Here is a 23,990-nt window from a genome sequence, read left to right on the forward strand (position 1 = left end):
CTCTTCCGGGCCATCCTGCCCCTTCCCGCGTGCCCCGGGACGGTCCTGCTTTCCAAGTTGTTCCCATCTAAGGGTCTGCTCGGTAAGAACATGCTTAAACCCAGGCAGGGTGCACCCCAAGTAATTTCTAAAACCCCGAAAACGATTACACAAAGGTGAGGCCTTACGGCCATTTACCTATCATCTGACCGTAATAATAGCCTACATTCATAACATGATTTAGTGTTAACAAAGCACTTCACCTAGTGATTCACTTGATTCTCACCATGATCCCAATGGGGAGGTGCTAGAGCTGTTCCTGTCCCCAGTTTACAGATGAGAAAGCTGAGGCTCAAAGGGGGTACATAGACTGCCCAAGGTTATATGTCTAATAAGTAGGACTTGGACCCAGGTCTTCCGGGCTCTGAGTCCAACCTTTACTCACTCCCTCACACTGCTTTTCATTATAAAGAATAGTAACAAATATAGACATCACCCTCTGCCTCTCAGAGGCTGGTTGCTGTAGCAACGGCTTCCCTTCACATACACCTTACAAAGTTCTGGGAGGGAGTTATCACCCCTATTTTACAGATGAGAAAACTGAGACTCTGAGAACTTCAATGATTGTTTAAAAAAAAAGCAGCACAGCTGGAATCTGAGCCTGGGCCATGAGTCCATTAGTTCCTCCATCCCCCCACCGGGCCTTTCCCGTTTTGCTCTAGTCTTGATCTGGTTTTCAGTGACTTTCGGGGGGACCCTTCTCTGCGCTTAGACTCCCAGAGGGTTTCCTGGCTAAGCGACTTGCCCACCCAAGTTATCTTCATGCCAAAGCCTGGGCCAGCTCTGTCGGGGCCATGCCAAGCTGCCCTTTATAAAGCTCCGACTCTATGGGCTCCCGTGACTCTCCTCTCTGTACCATAGGCCAGAAGGAAGCAACGTGATTTATGGGGGAAACGTAGTTCACTCCTCCATGACTACGGGACACTGGGAGAGAGTGATTCCTACAAGGGCTGGCCCTGGTGGCTGCAGGAAAGGTACAGGGATCACTTACCTTCCCCTCCCCACCACCCCCATCCCCCCCCACCCCCCCAGAGCTCAGTGGGAGACAAGATGTGAAGTCCGGGGCAGACCCGAGAGAGAGTCAACAGGGTCCCCAGAGGGGAAGGCAGAGCCAGCCAGAGGGGCATCTGCCCGGAGATGGCAAGGAAATCGGAGGGAAGTCGGGGAGCACATGGGGAAGAGACAGAGCACCGTGGGGAGGAGGGTCAGCTTGTCTCTGGGACAAGAGCTGAAGCACAGAGCAGGAGACCAGTGTTGTTGAAGTAGAGGATGAGGGGAAGGATGAGGGACTAGAAAGAGAGGAAGGGACTCCACTATGTTACAAAGGACCTTTAGTGTGAAGCTCAAATGAGGTCATGAAGGGGTACCCAGGTGGTTCAATGGATAGAGTGCTGGACCTGGAGCCTCAGCCATTTATTAGATGTGGGGCCCTGGGCTAGTCACATAACTGCCTCAACTTTTTTATCCGTAAAATAAGGAGCTGGATCATCTGGAGCTCTTTGCCTCAGTTTCTTCACCTGTAAAATGGGGAACTGGATCATCTGGAGTTCACTTCTAACTCTAAATCTGCAATCCTACGAATGAAGCAGGTGATTGTCAAAGGCACAAAATCAAAGCTGTCGCCCTCAGAGAGTTCACTGTCTGCTAAGGAGACAGAGCAAGTTTCCGAGATAACAGAAGTTGCTCTGAGGAAGTCAAGCCAACAGTATCCTGGTGCAGGAGGACAGAGCGTGGGTCTCTGCACGGGAGGAACTGCCTGGAAGTCTGGGCTGAGACTAACGGTAGCTATCTAAACCCGGGCAAGTCCAATGACTTCTCGATGCCCAGATGATCCTCTCTGAGGAGTGAAAGTGGGTGCCAGCTTGCATTGGCAGAAGGGGGTTTCCTTACTGGAAGTTCTCTGCACCAATAGAATCTCAGATTCATTCTCCCCTACTTTCTCGACCCCCAACAAAAATAAAGGAGAATCAGTGGGGAGGGACAAACACTGTTCAGCACCCACTGTGTGCCAGGCAGTGTGTTAAGCATTTTCTAGTTATTATCTCATTTGATCCTCACAACAAGCCTGGGAGGAGGCACTACTATTAACCCTATTTTACAGTTGAGAAAACTGAGGTAGGTAGAAATTAAATGACTTATACACAGATAGAAAGTGTCTGAGACTGGGTTTGAATTGCAGATTCCAGACCCAATTCACTTATCAACTGTACCATGCAGCTCTCCCCAACTGAAAACTGAAACCATTTAACAGCCGGGCGCTGAAGGAAGTGGGGATCATAAGGGGAGTCCCTGGGAAAGGAGTGCGCTCCCCCGCCCCCGTCCCCAGGTGGAAAGGCGGATGCTGCTGTGGATGGTTCCCCAGGTACACACATGGTGGTAGTTTTCCCAGCGCCATTGTGCCCAAGGAAGGCGGTGATCTGGTTCTCGTAGAAAGTGATGTTCAGACGGTCCACTGCTGGCTTGCTTTGGAAGTCAAAGACCTTCACCAGATTCTGCACACACACGCCGGGGACCAGTCCAGGGAGCTCTCTCTCAAAGAAGGTATCTTAGAGGAAAAGAGGTTGACAAAGAGCGATTAGGTCTTGCCCTGTCCCTTAGCATGGCGTCTCCAGCTTAGATCCCCTGGTGGGGAGCCACCTCAGCCCTGCTTTCTAGCTGGGTAAGAGCGGTCTCGCTCACAGCTCTTCCCACCAGACCAGATCTCCATAGGCAGCAGTGTGCTGGAACCAGCTTCTATTGACTCCAGAGAGCTGATTGTTAAATTTTTAGGGTGAAGCTTTCTACTTCAAAAATTCTAATTCAGAATTTAGGGTTTAACATATTTTGACTGTGTAGACTTAAAAGAACACCATGAAGAAAATCTTAATCATTCAGGATATATAACTTAACAGTTCTGTCATGAGTATATTCTTTTATCTGGGGAGCTGATTATAAAACATTTTCCTATAAAATGGACTAAATGACCTCTCAGATACTTTCTAGCACTAAATATATATTCCTGAAACATTTAGTTTGAACAATTTTCTCATATTCACATAAACTTTGTGTGTTTAAGACAGAAGTTAAACCCAGATTTTGCCAACTTCAAGGCTGCTTAATTGACCACTCCAAAGAAAGTCCAAATGTCATGCTGACATAAAAGAAGGGAATCTGGGTAGGGAAATAGGGACTCTGAACCTGGGCCAATCAGGTAGGAATCATTAGGTAACTTAGAGTAGTGTGATGGGACTCCCAGATTTTCTGGTCCACAATTAAAGTAGGATAATGCTCTCTTGGGTAGTCTTCTCCCCCCAGCACACACAGTCGGGACATTGGCTGTAGTTTCTGCTTTTTCTCATAGCTCACATCCGTCTCAGGGCCCAGTGACCCAAACTAATTGTTCTTGTTAAATCCTCGGAAGTGAAGTCAGTATATTTGTACAACTCGCTTGGGATTCGTTTATGAGGGCATAAACACATTACCCACTTTTGGAGAAGCTTTCTCTAGGAAATATGTGCTCATGTCTGGGCGTCCCCCTTCCTTCTCCCCCTGCCCCATGCTTTTTTACACACATGCTACTGGGCTTTTCCAAAGAATTCAGTTTTACTTTTTGTCAATGAAAACCATTCATTTCCCCTTTCATCCAAGTTAGACATGTCCCTGTGGCCTTTTCTACCTTTCAGAGACTTCCTCTTTCCTTTGCTTGTGTTTCTCTCTTGGTCTAGGGCAAGGATTCTTAATTGTGGGTCTGTGAATTTTATACATACACATAGACACACAATTTCAATAGAATTTGTTTCTTTTCTAATCCTATATATTTTACTTTATGAATTGAAAAACATGGTTCTGAGAAGGGGTCCACAGATTTCATCAGCCTGCCAAAGGATTTGAGACACAAAATAAATTTAAGAACTCGTGCTCTGGCATTTATACCATGTCTCTCCCCGGGGTGATCAGGATCTTCCATTTCTTCTGTTACAGGCTCAGTCTTTTCCAGGGCCCTTTCTTCTCTGGTTGAACATCCTACAGGAACCAAAACTCCAAGTTAACTCTCTTTCACTAAGCTCTGGGAAGGGCTGCAGGGCGGGGGAGGAGATGAGAGGCAGAGGTGTTCTCCGTGAGAAGCAGCCACAAACAGCCACAAACAGCCAAGTCAGCGCTCTTAGCATCAGGTCCCCTGAGGGGACCGCCCCCCCCCACCCCTTCCCCTCCCCGACTCAGCACGGGCCGTGACGTACTGAAACCACTGGCGCTTTCTGGGTGCCCCTTGCGCAATCTGTGCCCAGGAGTCACTGCCGCCCAGAGGGCTTGGTAACACAAGCTTCGTTGAAGTCAGACAGTTTCAGTGCTTTGGGATGTGCCAGGAAGCGGAACAGCCTGTCGGGAGGGGGCTTTCAGCTCTGATCTGATGACAAGGTTTGTTTGCTCTTCAGATACTCACTGCTCTTGTCCCCAGACCAGGCCCCATTAAGACAGTGGGTGGGGGGCATGTCTAGGTGGTCTTCCCACACTGGGACTCCTCTGCTATTTTTAAATTTAGGCTTTGCTGGTGTCTTTTGTTTGGATGTCACAGCTATTTCTTTTGGAGGAATACAAAATCCTCCCCTCGGGCCCTCTTTCCCACCCCACTATCACACAGATAGTTCATACAAAGTCATGCAATTCAATTACCTCACCTGAATCTGCACAGAATATTCTGCTGTAGTAGCCCCTAATCCTCCACCTGGAAGGGGGAGGGATGTTTCATTATTGACTCTCTGGGTCTTATGTATTTTAACATAGCAGATGATTCCCTTGAGAAATTGGGAGGGTAAAGGGTGCAACAGGAAAACACTGCCCCAGGAAGTGGAATCTTGGCTCTGACATCTGCTATCTTTGTGACTCTGGCCAAGACCTTTCTCCTCCTTAGGAAAAGGAAACGATTGCCTTGGTTCCCTCATCTATTAAAATGGGGGGAGGGAGATGAATGATTTTAAAGCCCCCTGAATTCTATAATTCTGAGCCCAGTTGTTCCTGAGCATCCCAACCAGGATCACTGCAGGGGGGCATATGTGTTTGGCGGGGACCTCTCTGTGTGTCCTCTGCTATTGAGCTTCAGATGAAGGATCACGACTAGAATTTTCATGATGAGGTGAAGTTGTGGTTGATTAAGTCATAAAGGATGGACAACTTGTTTACAAGGAGGCTCCAGACACCAGCTCTCTGCCTTCTTTAACTAACAAGGATTTCTCCCGCCTTCACAGAGGCCACTCTTTTGAACGAAGGATTCCCATCTCTGAAGGAATCCTACCTTTTCACTATGGTTCTTTTAAAAATTCATTCATTCTTTTCCTTGGAATGTTCCCTCCTTGAGGCCAGGAATTGATTTTTGCCTTCCTTTATACACCCAATGCTTATCCCTGTGCTTGGAATATGGTCAACTCTTCATAAATAATTATTGACTAAGAAAATACATACAAGAAGCTGTATGGGAAAACAACAAGCTGTCTGAAGGCTCTGTGCTTAAGTCATTCTAAAAAAATCATGTATGCCTTTTAAAAGACCTAGAGTGAGACCTAAGAGAGAAAATGGAGGTTTTAAAGAGTCTTCCTGTCGGGGGCTAACCTAAGCCCAAGTACAGAGTGAATACCAAAAAGTACTTCTTTGGGAGGGGGGAAGGGGAAGTGAGAGGGGGAGGGGAAGGCAAGACTTCTCATATTTCTAGCTGGGAAGGATTTCCTTTGCCCACAAGGCCTGCTTAAAGCCTTGTCCCTGAAGTTTCTTTCTCTATTTTCCTTCCCAGAAACCAAAAAGAAAGAAGGTGGGGATAGGGGGTGGGAGTGGGGTTGAGGAAGGTGGTGTCCTTCCTGAATTCCAGAACCCTACCTTGGCCAGGTGTCCTCTATCAGTGAGAAGGCTGAACTTTTATCTAAAGCTTCATGGCAGAACAAATGCCCTTATCTCTCCTCACTTTGGGCCTTATGTGTACTTGTGTCAACATGGAAGGGACCTTAGAATATTTGTTCTGAGGATTAACCCCCTAGAAGCTCTGGAAGCCTCTTCATCTTGGGAGAACAACCTGTTCCTTTAAAAAGTTTGAGAAGATGAAGACCAGGTGCATAGGAAAAAGGAGGAGGTTTTAAAGAAAGATTCAGTTCTTCCTTCCTTCTTTCTTTCCTTCCCTCCTTTCCTTCTTTCCTTCCTTCCTTTCCTCCTTCCTTCTTTCTTTCCCTCTGTCCCTTCCTTTTTCCTTCCCTTCCTCCCTTCTTTCCTTCCTTTTCTCCCTCCTTCTATCCCTCCCTTCCTTCTTTCCTTCCTTTCTTCCTTCCTTCCTACCTTCCTCAAGCACTTATTAATCTACCTCTGCATACAAAGCACTTGTATAAGCTCTGGGGATACAGAGCATTTATTAATCTACCTCTGCATACAAGGCACTTGTATAAATTCTGGGGATACAGGACAAAGATGTAATAAAGAAGCTTACATTAGACTGGAGAAAACCCAGGATCAGATAGATGTAGAACTAAAGGCCATCTAGGCAAATTCCCTGATTTTACAAATGAAGGAACTGAGACCCAGAGAGATTAAAGTGACTTGCCATAATCACATGAGCAGTATATGGCATCATTAGGATTCAAATCCAGGTCTCCTGACAGTAGGTACAGGACTCTATATATCGCCTAATCCTGTATAAAAATCCATGCAAAGTAAACACAAAATAATGTGAAGGAAGATACTAGCAATATGAGAGATTGGTATGGAGCTCTTGGAGGATGTGGTATTTAAGCTAAGACTTATTGGAAGCTAAGGGGTACAAGGGGGAGAGTCCACTGGAGCAGAGAGGAGGAGACTATTAGAACCAGGGAGTCCCAACTTGGGGCTCCAGAGTACTAGTGGATGGATTTCAGGGGATCCACAAACTTGGATGTGGAAAATATTATTTCAATCTAGTTGGTTTCTTGGGTAATCCTATGTATTCTATTTTATGCATTTAAAAACATTATTCTGAAAAGGGTCCATCCCATAGGGTCTTTTTACTAGGCTGCCAAAGGGATCCATAACACATAACAATTCAAGAAGTCTGGAATGGAATCAGTGAATGAAAAAGCATGTATTAAGCACTTGCTACGTGTGAAGCATGAGGTGGTACAGAGGACGAGCTCCAGGCCTAGTCAGGTAGACCTGAGTTCCACCAACCCCCCTTACTTGCTGCGTGAGCCTGGACAAGCCCTCTGCTGACCTCCATTTCCTCTGGCATAAAATAGGGATCATGATAAGACCCACCTCACAGGGTTGTTGTGAGGACAAATGAGATAACACTGGAAAAGTGCTTAGTGCAGCGCCTGACACTGAGGAGAAGCTTAATGATGTTTGTCTCCTTTCCGGAGAGACGTGTGGTTGGGGGGTGGGACAGAGCCGCCACAGAGGAGAGTCAAAGATGGGCAGTGGGTTGTGCTAATTGATGCGGAAGGTCCCGTTTGCTTAGGGGACCTGCCGTGGATTCCGTAGCCCCCCTTGCTCCCATCCCAAAGCCTCAACAATCAAAGGCAGTAGGGAAGGGGCTGCTGTTTGAGGCTTCCCCTGAGTCACTCCATCTCCCTCCCTCATGTCGTCAGGAATAAAAGGGCTTCTAGGAGGTCTCTCATGCACACCGGGATGCCCGATGCCTCTGCAATCCGGCAGAGGGCCCTCAGGGGGCACACTGACTCATTTACTAATGACACACAGCTAATGATGGGCTGCCTGGGTTCAAAGCTTCCCACTGGAATCCCTGCAGCAGCTCTGGACAGGGCCGGGCCTCCCGGGCACCCCCCAGCAGGAGGGACAGCGGGATGAGTTCCAGAAGGCCCTCGGACTCACCTTCCCCTCCAAGCCAATAGGACTCCTGCAGAAGGAAATACCAAGGAAGTGGCTTTCCGTAGTCCCCTGGAAAATACACACAAACACACATAAACAAGGAGGTGTAGACTAAATGTTCTCACTGGGACCCCACCCAACTACATTCTTGCAGCGCCTGGGACTTATCTATGTAAATCTCAGACTGTAATTATAGATATTTATAGTTTCGCTAGCCATAACACACCCCAACTACAGCCTCCCATGAGGACTGACCTCTCGGCAGGCTCCCATCAAGAGAACCTTGGCCTTCTTATGTTTTCAAAGTTGGGGTGCTGCAGGAGCAATTTGGTGCAGTGGGAAGGTCCCCAGTTAAATCACAGCCCAACTACACGCTACCCATGAGACCTTGCCCAGGTCACCACCTCTTGGGACCTCAGTTTTCTCATATGTAAAATGAGGGGGCTTGGGGAGATTGTCTCCTTTCCAGCCCCAGACTGTGCTCACAGGATGCCCACGGGAATGGACGCCCCAAAGTTGGACATCTGTCGTCTGGCCAATCATTCTGCTGCCTTTGTGGAACTACTCAGTGGAACGTAGGAGAGAAAGAAGCCAGACTGGAACTGTCTGCTTATCAAAGCTGTAACAGGCCATTCTGTGCCTAAGATAAGACTCAGAGAACACATTAGGGGCAAAAATCAAGAAAGGTGCCCTCAAAAAACCTCTTTCACATAAATTAGGTTGGAAATTAGGAAAGAATCTGGGGAAAATGTCCCAGGGAAGGAGACAAAACCCCTAGGACTTCCTCATGTATGTGTAGACCACTTGGATATACATATTGAAAAATGGGAGGAAACAGGGCAAAGTGGGTCAGAAAGTGAGGAGACGGAAGAGGCAGTTGTCCTGGAGAGGAAGTGGGCCATCTTGTAGCTTCCCATACTAATTATTCTTATTAACGATGCTCTAAAGCCAGTTGCATCTCCCTGCAGTCCTCACTCTGCAGCAGGATCCACGGCTGCTCCTTGATTCTATCTCAATGGCTCTTCTATACTAAGATTTTTTTTAAAATGGTCAAAAAACCAGGAGTTTTGTATTCACAGAAACCAGTCCCCAGTCTAAAGTCCAGAGTTACTCTCTCCTGCTGGTGACCTGTATCCTTTAATAAGACACAATGAATTAGGCAAGAGATCAATGGGGAAAATATCCAGTTACTATTTAAGCACTGAAGCTCGTTTTCTAGGTGACTTAAATGGCGCTTAAATCAAGGTAGGCCTTTTCCATCTGCAGGAAAATGCTATTAAAAAAAAAGAGTTAAATAAAACTTTTAACAAAAATGTTTTCATTGTGCTGTTCAGCATCGACAAAAGAGTTGTGCTGTAGGTAGGAAGAATCAATCAACATTTATTAGGTGTCTATTGTATGTCATTGTGCTAGAATATGCAGGGCTTTGGAAAATGCAGGGCTTTGGGAATCTTAGGCCTTCTAGGAAATTTACCAAGGATGGTGGCTATTTCTTAGCCACCATTAAGGCATCTGGCAATTTTGCCTCTGTTGAACTAGACCAGCTAACAACACAAAGAGCCTGTCTCCAGATTCCCTTCCTAACTACTTTATGATGGATGGTAAGTCCCTTCACCTATCTGGAACTCAATTTTCTTATCAGTAATATCCCTTGCACAGTCCCTAAATCAAACAGGACCTTCAGGATCAATTAGCACAACCCATTGCCCATTCTTAAATCTCCTTTGTGATGGGTCTTCCCCACCCCCCAAAACTTTTCTATTTGTATCAGCAGAAAGTAAACAATTAGCTAACCACGGAAGGTCCTTCCTTTCCTAAGACTATAGAATCTATAAAATTCTGTAAGATTCTCTCCTGTTAACAGGGGAGTGGGCAGAATGACTCTCTCATGGGCTATATTTGCCTTTGGATTTCCTGTTCCAGATAGCATCATTTGATGAGTACCTTACCATGAAACATGAGGAACAGTGAAAAGGGCAGGGAAAAGAGGGAGAAATGGAAGAAGCCAGAATATGTCTGCTCTGAAGGAAGTAAGATCATCATGAGACAAAGATATTCTATTTCTGCTTCTGCAGTGATGGGGGCAGAATTGAAAAAAAAAAAAAAAAAAAAAAAAAGGAAAGGGTACAAAGAATCTCAGTTATTTGACCATTGGTGGACACAAATTTAACTATTAGTTCTCTTTCATATAAGATTCTTGTCCAATGCCTACGGAGCAGACATACTGCTGATAGAAATCTCCATTTTGCCAACACCTCTATAAATTAGAACATTAGGAAGATACCACTAAAGTGAGGTGGCTAAGTGGCACTGTGGGTAGAGTACTGGGCCTGGTATCAGAAAGACCCCTCTTTGTGAGTTTAAATTCAGCTTCAGACACTTTCTAAGTTGCGTGATCCTGGGCAAGTCACTTAATCCTCTTTGCCTCAGTTCCTTCATCTATAAAATGAGCTGGAAAAGGAAATGGCCAAGAACTCCACTATCTTTGCCAAAGAGACCCCAAGGGAGGTCACAAAGAGTCAGATGTGACTGGAAACAACAAAATAATACCACCCTCATAACAACTGAAGGGAAGCATGGCTGGGAGGTTCTCCTTTAAAGAGGCAAAAAAAGGAAATTTCAGAAGATTGCTTTATCAGGTGTCCAAAGGAAACGAGAAACAACATTTTATCTAGGGAGATCTTCACTTACCTGGAATTACTTGGTCCAAGTACCAGGCCAGGAAGCCATAAAGGATGGCATCAATCAGCATCATTTTGATGGAAAGCTGGAAGCTGAACTCGTCGCCTTCCATGGGGCTCTTGCCAATGTTGTCCCACTGGAGTCCGATGCCTTGCTCTTCATAGCGAGACAAATATTCGGTGCCAAACCCAAAGGCCACAGGAGACAGCAGGCTCTAGGCAAGAGAGTCACAGAGATTAGGGCAGGCTTCCCAGGACCTGCAGCACAATCCTTCATGTAACAATGGCAAACACAAGTGGGCAGGGTAGAAAGATGGCCAGGCGAAGGTCTGTATATTTAGCAGCTAGTGAAATCAGTGACTGGAGTGTTGAACCCATGGTCGGGAAGACCCGACTTTAAATCCAGTCTCAGACATTTAGTGGCCAGGTGATTCTGGGCAAGTCACTCATCTTTGTGCCTCAGATTTCTCATCGTAAAATGGGCATAGGGCACCTGCCTCCCAGGGTCATTGTGAGGACAAAATGAGGTATTTGTAAAGCACTTTGCAAACTTTGAAATGTTGTATAAATGCTGGCCGGCTGTTATTAATCTTAGGATTCTTGGTCCTGCACAGATATTTACCAGATTGTGACTTTGGGCATGGTCCCCAATTCCTCTGGGCTTGAGCTTCCTTCTAGCTGCAGACTTGTCACAAATAAGAATGGCTTCATTCTTTGCACCAGTACATCCCTAACGCCTAGCACTGTGCTTGGTACATAAAAGGCCCATCAACATTGGCTGACTGATGGTTTGAGTGACTGACTCCATGGTTTTTGTGGCTCTAAATTCATGCATCACATTGACTCTGTGGCACTGAATCCTGGAAACAGCATAGCCTCCAGCATACGGCCCACACAACCAGCCTTGGAATCAGGACTCACGTTGCACAGGCAGTCCTGGGGCAGCCATTTTTCCTTCCTGCTACTCGAGGCAACCCCCCAGGACTGCTAAGTTGTGGACCAGTTGATCGGTAGAAGGAACTTCCATGTTGGTATTTTCTCAGGAACTTCCAACTTCCTTCCCTCCTCTCCCCACACCAAAACAACAGCAAACACACACCGAAGGAACACAGGGCCCTGGGGCTCTGTGGCTGCTTCACCACTGCCCCTCCTTCCTACCTCCTGCAGATCATGTCGAACACAGACTATCCGGTCCAGTTGTAGACGTAGTTCCCACTACTAAGGAAGGAAGGCCACACGCCCTACACTGAAGTGTCCTGGGGAGAGAGTCCCTGGCCCAGGGCGGGATCGCGAGGGCAGCTGGACTATGGGCTGGAGCACATGCGGGACCAGCCTGGCGTGTCCCGGACCATGCTCCATGCAAGCCTATGAGATATAGCTTCTAAATGGTGCTTTATGGTTTGCAAAGTACTTTACAAATATCTGATCTCGCAACACTCCGGTAAGGGAGGGAGCTATTAATAAACTCATCTTACAGATGAGGAAAGTGGGATGGAGGGAGATTCAGTGACTTGACCAGAGTCACAAGGCTAATGTGAGGCAGGGATGGAGCTTCAGTCTTTCTGACCCTGGGTCCAGCACTCTAACCCCTTCATGTTTCTAGAACAAAAATAACCAAGCAGAGAGGGAAGGGAAATGAGAACCATAACTTTATTCAGGGGACAGCAAGTTTGTCAAAGAAAGTGGAAAAGTCTGCTCTTTCAAGAATGGTGCCAATTTAAAATCACTTTTTATTCTCCAGGACAAGAGCTGCATTTCCACTTGTTTTAGAGCTAACTGAAATATTGTTCCCTACTGCCCAGAATTTACACAGCAGCTCAGGTGTGCTTTGTTAGAACTGCCACAGCAGTGGCAGCCTCAGGTACAAACTGGAGACATTTTTTGGGAAAATGGCCATCAAAGAAAGCCCCATAGTAAGTGTTTGCTCACCTTTTGCCACCCTCAGACTAAAGACCACTGTGTTTATTTGCTCAGGCTGTTTGCATGGAAGACAAGCCAGGTGGGTGAATTCCCCATGGTCTCAACACAGGAAACTTGGAAGGCAAGTGGGATCTCTTTAATTAGGGGTCCACTAAGCCCCTGGCCTGTATCACCACTCATCTAGGGCCATTGTACATGTTTCTCACTTACTAAAAGGCCTTGAACGTTTTGAGGAACTCAGTGGGACTTAGGGGCTCTTGCTTCAGGAGCACAGTAGTATGTCACCACTAAATCAGGGAAAGGAAACAATAAAGGAAAAGGGCCATTCTGGACTTTTAAATGAGCTCCATGGGCCACAAAATGGAACTGAGTTTTGCAAATTGTTTCTGGTTCAGTTTGATCTAGCAGGTCAGGATAAGGCCTCAAAACAAGAGATTTATTTCTACTCTCTCCGTTTGTGGCTTTTAACCCTATGTTCTCTAAAACCAAGTGGCCAAACTAGGGTAGGGCTATCAGGGTTTTGTTCCAGGGCACCATTTTTAAAGAATACTGACAATAGGGTTTCAGTTGTTCAACACAACAATGATTCAACAGCACAGAAACAGCAGAACTTAGCTTCTAGTCAGTAAATAGAATTAGTGTGAATAGGAGGCTACCAGAAAGGAGGCTGGGATGAACTCTCTCTATCATTCTCTTTTCTACTTCCCCTCCCAGAGTATTCCTGGTTTCCCATACCTCCCCACCTTCCTTAAATGTGGGTGTTTCCCTTTCTGTTTGGTTGGTTCGTGCTGCGAGCTTTAAGTGGGAACCACTCTCTTGGGCATGCTGCTCTCAGGGGAGACTTCTGGGCCCCGGGGCAAGGGGCCTTCTCAGAGAACGGCTGGGTCATCGCCACTCACCAGCACCACCTTTATCTGGGCGGTCATGTGTTCCTGCCAAGCGAAGCAGAGGATGTGGGGCAGGTAGAGGGTGAAGTAGAGCAGGCCGCTGCAGGCCGCTGCCAGGTTGGCCTTGGAGAAGAAGGCACTGAAGAGGAAGCACTGCGTGATGGTGGTCCCAGAGAACACCAGGAGGAACAGCAGGAGGATGGCCGGATTGCTGTAGTGCAGGACCTGGCCCTGCTGCAAGCAGAGACGGCACAGAGTGGGTGAGCCCCCGCCCTCAGCAGCACCCCAACCCTGCCAGGCTTGGCCCTCACTGGAGAATCTGTCCTTAGAGGAAGACACCTTGTCCCACTGAAGGAAGATTCCCCAGGGCAGCAGGACAGTGTCTGCTCCCGGAGGCTGAGGCCGCCAGACCTCTTGGTGGGGAGTTCTGGACTCGAGCGCAGCCAGAGGTGATTGGGGATCCTCCGAGTCTGACACCCACCCAGCGAGCCCCAGAGCAGGGAGCCCTCCTGCCCCTAGGGAGAAGTGAACCAGTCCAGGGTGGGAGGGCCACCGGCTAAAGCTTCCCTGCTAATCCACAGGGTCAAGGAGGGACAGCTGACCTTTTAGCTTGACAGATAAGGAGACCTAGTCTCAAAAAAGACCTAAGAGTAAATAAATAAAATCCGTTCCAGGTCTAAGTTTATTATCCAAGGAAATATATAACTCAGGAATACGTTACCTAAATTATTAGCCATTAATTGGACCATTCAACAAATGCCACCATCTATGAGGCAGCTGGGTGTGCGGAGGACAGAGCTCTGGAGTTCCTTTCTTACCGGGCCTTATTCAGTGACTGGGCATTGCCTCATTCAAACTGAAACTAGTTAAAGACTTTAGCTGGAAAAGGCCAAGGCCTTCTACTGCATCCAGGACCATCTCCAATCATCCTGATCTATATCTGGCCACTGGACTCGGGCAGCTTTGGAGAAAAAATTGAGGCTGATGAACTTTGCACAGCCCTAACTCACTTAAATACAACTCATTTGCATGTCATGTCATCCCTCCCTGATGCCATGGTTCTCTTAAAGAACAAAGGACAAAAGAAGAAATCTATATTCTCCTTTGACATCTTAGTGTGAACTAGGTTATTTTGACCCAGGAGGCAGTTGAGTATAGTGAAAACTAGTTCAAAAGTCTGAGGGTCACAGCCTGCTTCTGATACTCCCCATCTTGGTGACCTTGAACTAGTCACTCAAATCCCCCAGAATTTCTTCATCTGTAAAATGAGGATAGATCTGCTTGTTGGTTTTATTAAATAATAACAATTGTTGTAACTATATTATATAACATATGACATAATATTTCATAACATGTTAATGTCATATATTACAAAATAATAATTTGCATTTCCATAATACTAGAATGCATACAAATCAGTTTCCTCACAATGACCCCATGAAGAAAGTAGAATAAGTGTAATTCTCCTCATTTTACAAGTCAGGAAACTGAGGATTAGAGTGGTTAAGTTATTGATCTAAGATCACACAGTTGGTAAGCATCAGAACTGGACTAAAAGCCAAGTCTTCTTGCTCCAAATCTAGTCCTTTCCCATAGTTCATACAGATTCTTAAATATTTTATAACACTCTACATTATGCCATGGTACCTCAATGGATAAATCAGGTCATTTAAAATTTGGTCAGATCATAGATTGGAAAAGAACCTTAGCTCACTCAGAGGAGTTAAGTGACTTATCTAAAGTCACATAGATAGTAAGTCACAGAGCAGAGATTTGAACTGAGATCCTCTTATTACAGATTCACTATCCCTTCCCCAGCTCAAATAATCCAAATCGCTCTCTGAAACATGAGGATGCCATTCTGATATCTTTCATGCTTGATAATGGATTTGGTTACTTAGTAAGAAGCAGTTCAATTACCAAGACACGAACCACTGGCCCAGCACTGATATGGAACTGGTCAGTGTTAACTGCATCCTTGAGGACAGGGATTGTCCAACTGGGTCTCCTAAAACCTGCACAGCCACGCTTCTGGAAACAAACTTGTGATTGCTGTTGAGTCTTTTATGGGAGCAACACCGGAACCACCAGAGTTTTGGGGTTTAAGAGTGACACAGGACCGTTTTGGAAGAAGGAGTTAAGAAACATCCTTCCCTGGAAGTACTGGCAGTAGCAGTAACTCCTTCATGGGGCTCCTTAGGTCTGCAAAGTGCTTTAGGCACTTGATCTCATTTGATCCCCTGAAGCAGTTGCTACCGTTTCCTCCATTTTATAGATGAGAAAACTCAGAGAAGTCACATAGTATACGTGGAGGTGGGATTTGAACTGAGATCTCCCTGGCTAGATCCTGTCAGTGATACAGTCACTTGCTTCCTTTGTCATGGGAGGTTAGGATGCTAGTCTCATCACTGCGCTGAATAAACAAATGTTCTAAGTTCAAATACCAGGGTAGGAGGTTGCTTTGGGGAAGAAAGCCACTTGAAACACATCAAATTCTCAAATTCAGGGAAACAAACTCCGCAGAAAGGTGTATTTATTGAGAAAAGCCTTGAATATGTCAGTGATCAACATTTACATAGCGCCTGGGATGTGCCAGGCCCTGTGCTTAGTGCCAGAGACACAAAGGGAGAACCAAAGCAGCTTTTGTCCCACAGGGCTAACTGTGGAAGGCGGTCTGCACATACAGGGAGACACAGCGGGGATGCCAGGGGATGTGCCGGGGAAGGCGCTGGAGGCTGGGGGCAATCAGGAAAGGCTTCGGGCCATCCCCGAGTTGTGGAGGAAATTAGGGATTTTAAGAGGAAAGGTGAGAGCTAGCAGGAAGACAGCAGGGAGGAGGGAGAGCGGCAGTCATATGAGCAACTGTCTAAGAAAGACCATGGGCCTGATCTATGAGGAGAAGGGGAGAAACGTGGGATGAGCCAGGAAAGGCAAGGATGGCCTGTGAAGGGCTCTGAATGCCCACTGCCAGCTGACGTCTGACCCTAGAAGTGACAGGAAGCCAGGGCTGCCTCCTGAGCAGGGGGGCAATGTGGTCAGCATGGCACCTGGGTAAAAGCATTATGGGCCAGGCCACAGGAGACACTGAATGGGAGGGGTGTGAGAGAGGAAAACCAAGCCGGAGGCTGCTCTGGGAGTCCAGGGAAGAGGGGGGATGTGAGAAAAGTCATGGGAGCAGCAGATTGCTGAGTGATGGGATGTACGGGTGAGGAAAAAGGAGTGAGGTCTTGGTCCTGCGTGGTGCCTTTCACAGTGAGAAGCAAGTTTGGCTAACTGGGCCATTGGTAAAATGGTCTATCCAACCAGAAAAGGCAATATGACACGGAACCTCAGGCTTTAGATGTTCAACATATCTCAACAAAAATAAATCTCAAGTACAGTCTTAGGTTTATTTTAAATCTTCATATATTTTAAATAAAATTATATATGTAAATATTTTAAATACAGTAAGTACAGATATAGATTTATTGCTTTTGAGTCATTTTCCAGCCGTCTGACTCCTCAGGACACTGTTTAGGATTTTCTTGGTAAAGATAATGGATGGGGGTTGGCCATTTCCTTCAACAGCTCAATGAGGCAAACAGAGTTAAATGATTTGCTTGGGGTCACACAGCTATCTGAGGCCAGATTTTAGCTCTGGAAGATGAGTCTAATTGATTCCTAGGCCCAGCGCTCTATTAACTGAACAACCTGGCTGCCTTCAAGAGAGATATATATAACACATATTTTATAAATATATACATGTTTCATATATATATAAAGATATATATGAATATATATATATAATATTTATGTGTATACACATATGTATACACACACACAAACACTGTATTTCACAATAGAACACAGAACAGTGGCACTTCTTAAGCTTAGGGGAAATCAGTTTCTCTGAACTTTTTCTCATATCAAGGAAATTTTTCACATAAAGCAAAAACTCTTCAAATAAAGACACAGTGCCAAAAAACATCTAAGGTTATATTTGAGAACCAAAGTTTTATGATTCCAGGGAATTAAAATATCAAGAAAGTTCTAACTGGTTTAAGGCAGATATTCCCTATCCATCCTTGGCTAATTTAGCTTACCATATACCATTTGCTAAAATGATGTCAGCACTTATTTTTTCTTAATAATAGCTGGAATAACCAAAAGGAATTCCCATTGTTCTTGCTTCCTGCCTTCCTCCAGACTGCTGGAGCTGAGGAGGGAGTGGTTAGGGAAAGATGGCAGAATCAATCAAAGGAAAGCTATTTCCACTTGGAAAGCTCTGTTTCTGGCTGCAATCAAATGACATTTCAATTCCCACAAGGAGCATTGCATGTGTGGCAAGGAACTTCTAGTGAACTTTTCTTCACCTTGCTTCCTCAAAACTTTGGAATCTTAGTGTTTATCAGCATCTACCAGGGCAAAGTCTTAATGCCAATTCAGATATTTGTTCGAATGTTTTTAAGTCAGTCAACAAGCATTCACTAAGCTTTTATTATACTGAGAAAACTCAGAATTTGGGTAAAGGGGAAAGGGTGGAATAAAAGATTGGAAGAAAGGAACAAGAGCTACCCTATTGGGAGGCCCAAATAAGCAAGATTCTCTACTCATCTAAGAGGGTGTCTCATAATCACGTGGAAATTTCAAGCCTGATGCAGCATTAACTTTAATTATACCTTAATTTAAAATTAATTTAATGTTAATTTTAAGTCTAGTTCAAGCTGGTTAACTAGCTAGACTAGCCTGAGTGATAATAAATTATGAGCTTTTTAAAAAACCTTATTACAGAACTTAAAATAAAGCCATTATCTCCCTAGATTTCTATTATAATCCTGGGGGGAATGTCTTAAAACAACCTTTAAAAACAAATAAAAAAAACCCAAAACATTAAAGGGAATGGGATTAGTTTGGCCCTATGAGAAAAGAATTCAGTCTTTTTCTTAGCTTGGATGCCTAGGATTCTAGCTTCTCGAGCTGGAAGCAAATTTAGATATACTTTTGTTCAACCCTGATATTTACAGAGAAATGTTCAGTATAGCAAAGTGAAGCTGCTGGTCAAGAATACTCAGATAGGAAGTGATAGAACCAGATTTCAAACCTGAGGCTTCTGGCTCCAAAACAAATGATTATTCTGCTGTTCCCAAGTTTAGTCTAACACAAGACCAGAAGCAGGAATTTGATATTAATAAGATCCAATCCCAGTAATAAAATTTTAAGTAATTGGGGGTGAGATAGGCTTCTAGCAGGAGACCCAACATATGACTCCATATGATGACTCAGGGAGAATACAGGAACATAGGATCATAGATTTTGGACTAGAAGGTCCTTTAAAAAGCTATCTACATTCTCCCTTTCTCATTCTACAGATGAATAAACTGAGGTATCAAGAAACTGAGTAACTAGTCCCAGGTCACATACTATTTTGAATTGTCTGAGGTGGGATCTGAACTCAGATCTTTCTGATCCAAAGTCCAGTGCTCTATCCACTATACTTGCATCTGCAGAACTTTTGCTTGAGACCAAGCTTGGAGTAGCATTTAACAAATGCTTAAAAAGTTTTTTTTAATTCAAAAAAATTTTTTTCAGGTCTGCATTTTCTCTCTGCTATATCCTTTTTCTTTCAATCCACTGAGAGGGCAAGAAAAACAAAATCCAAAACCTGTATAGTCAAATAAAACAAATTATTTTCTTTGGCCTCATAGTCAATGTAAAAATAACAAAACTAAAATTGGATTTGGAGTCCACTGCCTCTCTACTTATTAGTAAGGAGGATTTAACAATGACCTGAAGGCAATAATGACCTTGAGGTCATCTACCTATAAGTCTGTGGTCCAGTGGTCTCAGATGGCACACGAAGACACTATGAACATCTTGTTTGGAGGGGCTCTTATACTGGATAGTATCCATGGGATAAAGCAAGAGGGTGCTGCATCACTTGGTAGCTAACTCACCCAGGGCAAGTTATTTAACTTTCTCCCTATCAGTTCCCTCATCTGAAAAACAGGGATAACAATGGCACTAACTTCAAGGAGTTGTAAGTTTCAAATGACATAACATATTCAAAGCATTTTGTAGGCCTTACAATACAATACAATATAAATGTTAGCTATTATTAATCAATCAATAAATATTTATTAAAGCTCCTATTAAGTGGCAGACATTGCTAAACATTTGGAATACAAAAAGAGGCAAGTGGGCACTTTCTGTGCCTTCAACAACAACAACAATAGCTATTATTATTATTATTAGTTTAGATAAACTCCAAGTATCCATATTTAGTCATTAAAACAGGAATCACTCCTTTAGAAAGAAAAATGTCTTCAGTAGGAAATTAAGAATAAAAATGAACCTGATAATCACACCACACAGGACACTCTCCATATTCCAAACTAAGCCAGTAATTGGGGAATTCCCTAGGAGAAGAGAATTTCTTACAATTATCTCTTCCATGTTTGGAAATGAAGATTTTAGGATAGTCAAGTGCCCCAAACTTGGTTCTATTTAACCAGTCAGGCATTTTGTAGAATGCACAGTTAGTTAATCTACTTAGGCTCCAAGGTGTTGTCTTGGGGTGGGTGGGGCCTAGTGCTTTCTTGACTTATTTCCCATTATTCCTTCTAATTCCCTCACCAATTGATCAAATTTCTCTTCTCCATGAAGGGCATTCTCCTGCCACCACATTCTTATACAGAATATGCTCCATGCCTGGAGTGTTATTTCCCATCACCTTTAGAATCCCTACTTCCATCAAGTCACAAGTCAGATGCTATCTCTTTTTGTACAGAACTTTTCTGATCCTCCAAATTATGAGCGACTCCTTAGAGTTTCTTCCCCATCGAAATTATTATAAACTGTCAACTTACATAGTATGATGAAAAGAAGACTGTTCTTGGGATCAGAGTACTTGAGCTCAAATCCCACTTGTACTGACATGTGTGAAAGTCAAGGAAATTAGCTTAATTGTCCTGGGCCTCAGTTTCCTTCTCTATAAAATGAAGGGCCTGGGAAATATGGTTCCAGAGGTCTGTTCATCCAATCTCTAAATCTATGATCTCCATGTTGCTTCCTGGAGTGATGAGACCTACATTTTCAGACAGGACAGCTGGACTGATTTTACTTGTTTGACTCTCCTTAGTTGTTATAAGGTGAGTTGGGGTTCTAGAGGTTAGGGAAGGGGAAAAATAGTAAGTAATGAAAGTTTTTTTGTCTTTTTAAAGAAATGAAGTCATTTGCTCAAGGTCACACAGGTAACAGAATTCATGTTCTCTATACCCAGGGTTAGGTTTTTTTTTTTTGTTTGTTTTGTTTTGGTTTTTTGTTACCATATAGTCTTCTGCCTATGCTGGTTAACAGGGACAGATGAGGGACCAAACTTGTGATTTCACTGATGTAGGGAACATCTCCAATGAGAAAACACTGTCTTTTGATGCAGGTTGGTATTTTCTCTGCAATTTATAGTCTGAAAGAACTTCCTCTAAAACTGACAAGTGGCTTACTCGGGGTTACACAGTCAGTGTATAAACATGCTGGTGTATATCATGAGCAAGATTTGAACCCAGATCTCTCTAAGTCCATGCCTCTGTCCATTATGCCATGATATTTCCTGTATATTCTTATTCAATTGAATTAAACCGAGTTTAATTGGATAGGTTAAAAGGGGTCTGTCTCTAGAGTGGTAGAAGAACCCAAGGGAGTGACTTAGTCTTCCTGCTTTGGTGGGGCTGAACAATCTGCATTGTATTCCCAGATTTGTTTTAAGGAGATTGCTAATGGGGCAGGCCCATTTATAGAAGGAAGGGAAGGAAGGATCTAGGGAAGTGTGGAGCATTTGAATCCCTCCTAATCCTTACCACGATGAAGGTCGTTAAAAGGACCGTGCTCATTGCCATGACAGAGAAGCTGTCCAGGAACCAGGTGCACCAGATTACAGCATTGGAGACCCCCCTGTTTTTCAAGCTCTCCTTTAGCCTCATCTCCTTCTCCAGCACGATGCTCTTCACCACCATAGACACGGAATAGATCCAAGCCAGCACCATGAAGACCGGGAAGCAGCGGTTCAGAGTGATCATAAAGCTGCTGACACCAAGGAAGAAAGGAGGCCCCCCACAGACCAAGGCCATGGGAGAGAATGTACAAAGAACACCATTGGGAATGCAGTACACTTGTGGATTCCAGAGCAATGACTAGAATGAAATCACACCTCTATCTATAGGACGACCCATTGACTTCTTCCCAGAGATGTTGCTATTTCTTTGGAATGGGCTGGTCTTCTGGCTTTAGGGTCAGTATATTTCATCCAGTTCAATAGGCATTTGTTAAACTCTTGCTAAAATAAGAGCTCTTAACTTTTTTATATTATGGACCCCTCTGGCAATCTAGTGATAATAATGTTTTTAAATGCATAAAATAAAAGGCATTACAAAAGAAATTGATTATATTAAAAAACAATTATCAATTAAAAAACAAGTCCAGGTTAAGAACCCTTGTGCTAAAGGGTCCAGTGGGAAAGAACATGAAGTATGAAGCCAGAAGACCAGATTCTGCTGCTTACTGACTCGGTGATCTTGAAGAAGCTGATTCACTTTTGTGACTCAGGCTCCTCATCTGTAAAATGAGGCATTGGGACTAGATGATCTCTAGGATCCTTTCTATCACTATAATTGTAAAAGATGGCCAAAGCATTGTGCTAAGCACTGAAGATACAAAGATACAAAAAACCAATCCCTGTTTGAGCTTATATTTACATTCACAAACATAATGTGACCAACTACATACTGTGTCCATCTGGGCTGGCAGTTAGGGCAAAGAATGATTTCCTATTACTACCCCAAGAAGAAATCTGAACACTTTTTTAATCTTTGTATTTCCAGTGCCTGGCACAGTGTCTTGCACATAGTAATTGCTTCTCAATTAAATTGAGGTCATTTGAGAAGCCCTCTCAACTAGAATCCAAGTGGACAGTCATATAAACAAAGAGTAAGTTGGTGGTAAATCAAAGCATTTAGGCCCTTCCACCTTCTACTAAAGGGAATTTAGACATCTACATAGTACAGAAAATACAGTCAAGAAGTTCAAATATGGCAAGCTACTTCTCTCAGCCTGTTTCCTAATGTGTAAAATAAGGATCTCTAAGCTTCTTCACTTCTCTAAATTCATCATCCTATGAATAAATGGAATCTTCCCCATGAATCCCATTAAGACCTACTTCTCTGGGGGACTGGATGTTAAATGCCTAATTAGGACAGATTTTTTTAAGACTGTAGCTGATTCTGAATTCAGGGTTGTCTTCACTTTAACTATTTATTGGAAATCCTCAATGAATAAGGTTACATTTGTTGTCCAGAATCAATGTAATATTTAGTGTTCCAGTCAAAACACAATGTGAGTTTTCCATGTGTGACAAAACATGTGTTCAATTTGTTAGTAGAACCCTAAATTGATGTTATTTATCATTTAAAATGGTTAAATCATGTAACAGTCCCACATGGGAAAGTTTCATCATCATAGTGCCCAGTACATGGTAAGCACTTAATAAACTCTTGTGGGCTGCCTGGGGAAACCGGTTGGTCTTCTAGAAAGCTCACAAAGCCTGTACCACAGGGATCTGACACAAGGAGTCCCTCACAATCCTCATCTTAACGATTGGGGTCCTCCTCTTACTGTTCCTCCCCACTGCCTCCACCTCCCTACCATCTTCTCTCCCTCCCAACATGGTTCGGAAATGTCTAGTTGGGAGTGCCTCCCCTGAACCCTTCCCACTCCTCCCTATCAGGAAGGACAACAGATGTGACCAGAGGTAGCTGGTGTTGGGGGTTGAAGTCCTCCCTTTGTAAGAAGAATTACTGGGCTATGAAAGAGATGGAATCACATGCCAGCCTGGGTTTGGCTCACTCCTGCCCTGCCCCACACAGTACTGTAACACGTACAGCTCAGGAAACTTTCATAGGATTGCAGGGCAGGAGCCGGCGGGGACCTCATTGGCCTTTGGTCCGACCCTGTTTCACAGATGGGATTGTGTCTTTCCCAGGGTCACACAGGTGGTCACTGCAGAAATGAGTTGGAATCCTGACTCCTGACCAGTGCTCTTTCCTTCCTACCCTCCAGGTATCTCTGCTTGTGTGTTAGGGATCTCCACCAGGTGCTGGCTCCGACCACCTTCGGGAAGTGCAGTTGCCATGGCTAGAAGGAATGAACTCATCCCCATAAGCAGAACCATAAGGCCAATTGTTGAGTGGCTGCTGGCATCAAGGATAGGGTTTTAATAGTGAGCATGGGTTAGCAGGGGAAGGACTGCCCTACAAACTAAAGGCGCGCCTTCCTTCTATCCTTGGAACAGACCTGTGCTTTCACTGGGTAGAAAATTCCCAGTGAGGAAACTCTCAAGCCAGGCTGACCAGTATCTACTGGACCACAGAGAGTTTATACTGCTGACCATGGTCACAGGGCGGTAAACTATGCTGTCCAGGGCTATGTAGCCAGGAGATGTCAGAGGCTGAACTTGAACCCCGTCTTCTTGACTCAGGACAGACTCTGTGGTCTGTGGCCTTTCTCCCATTCCTTCACCTTTTCATCAAACAGCCGCCATGTTGAAGCTAATTAGTGAAGGGGCTGCATGATTCAGTAGCTCCTGGAAACCAGACTGAATTTCAATGCAGAGCCTTGGTTT

The 23,990-nt window shown here is 44.5% G+C and overlaps 1 protein-coding gene across 1 annotated transcript in view; it reads right to left on the bottom strand.

Moving 5' to 3' along the window:
* Nucleotides 1-23,990, bottom strand: part of ABCA4 (ATP binding cassette subfamily A member 4) — a 118,846-nt gene that overhangs the window by 70,621 nt on the left and 24,235 nt on the right. The window contains exons 5-10 of the mRNA XM_031967109.1: nt 21,175-21,397; nt 13,355-13,576; nt 10,546-10,750; nt 7,858-7,923; nt 3,952-4,041; nt 2,410-2,584 (exon numbers count right to left, since the gene is read on the bottom strand). Coding sequence (XP_031822969.1) covers nt 2,410-2,584; nt 3,952-4,041; nt 7,858-7,923; nt 10,546-10,750; nt 13,355-13,576; nt 21,175-21,397 — 981 coding nt within the window. The remainder of the gene's footprint in view (nt 1-2,409; nt 2,585-3,951; nt 4,042-7,857; nt 7,924-10,545; nt 10,751-13,354; nt 13,577-21,174; nt 21,398-23,990) is intronic.

This window comes from Sarcophilus harrisii, chromosome 4 (assembly GCF_902635505.1).
Source record: "Sarcophilus harrisii chromosome 4, mSarHar1.11, whole genome shotgun sequence".
Taxonomy (NCBI): domain Eukaryota; kingdom Metazoa; phylum Chordata; class Mammalia; order Dasyuromorphia; family Dasyuridae; genus Sarcophilus; species Sarcophilus harrisii.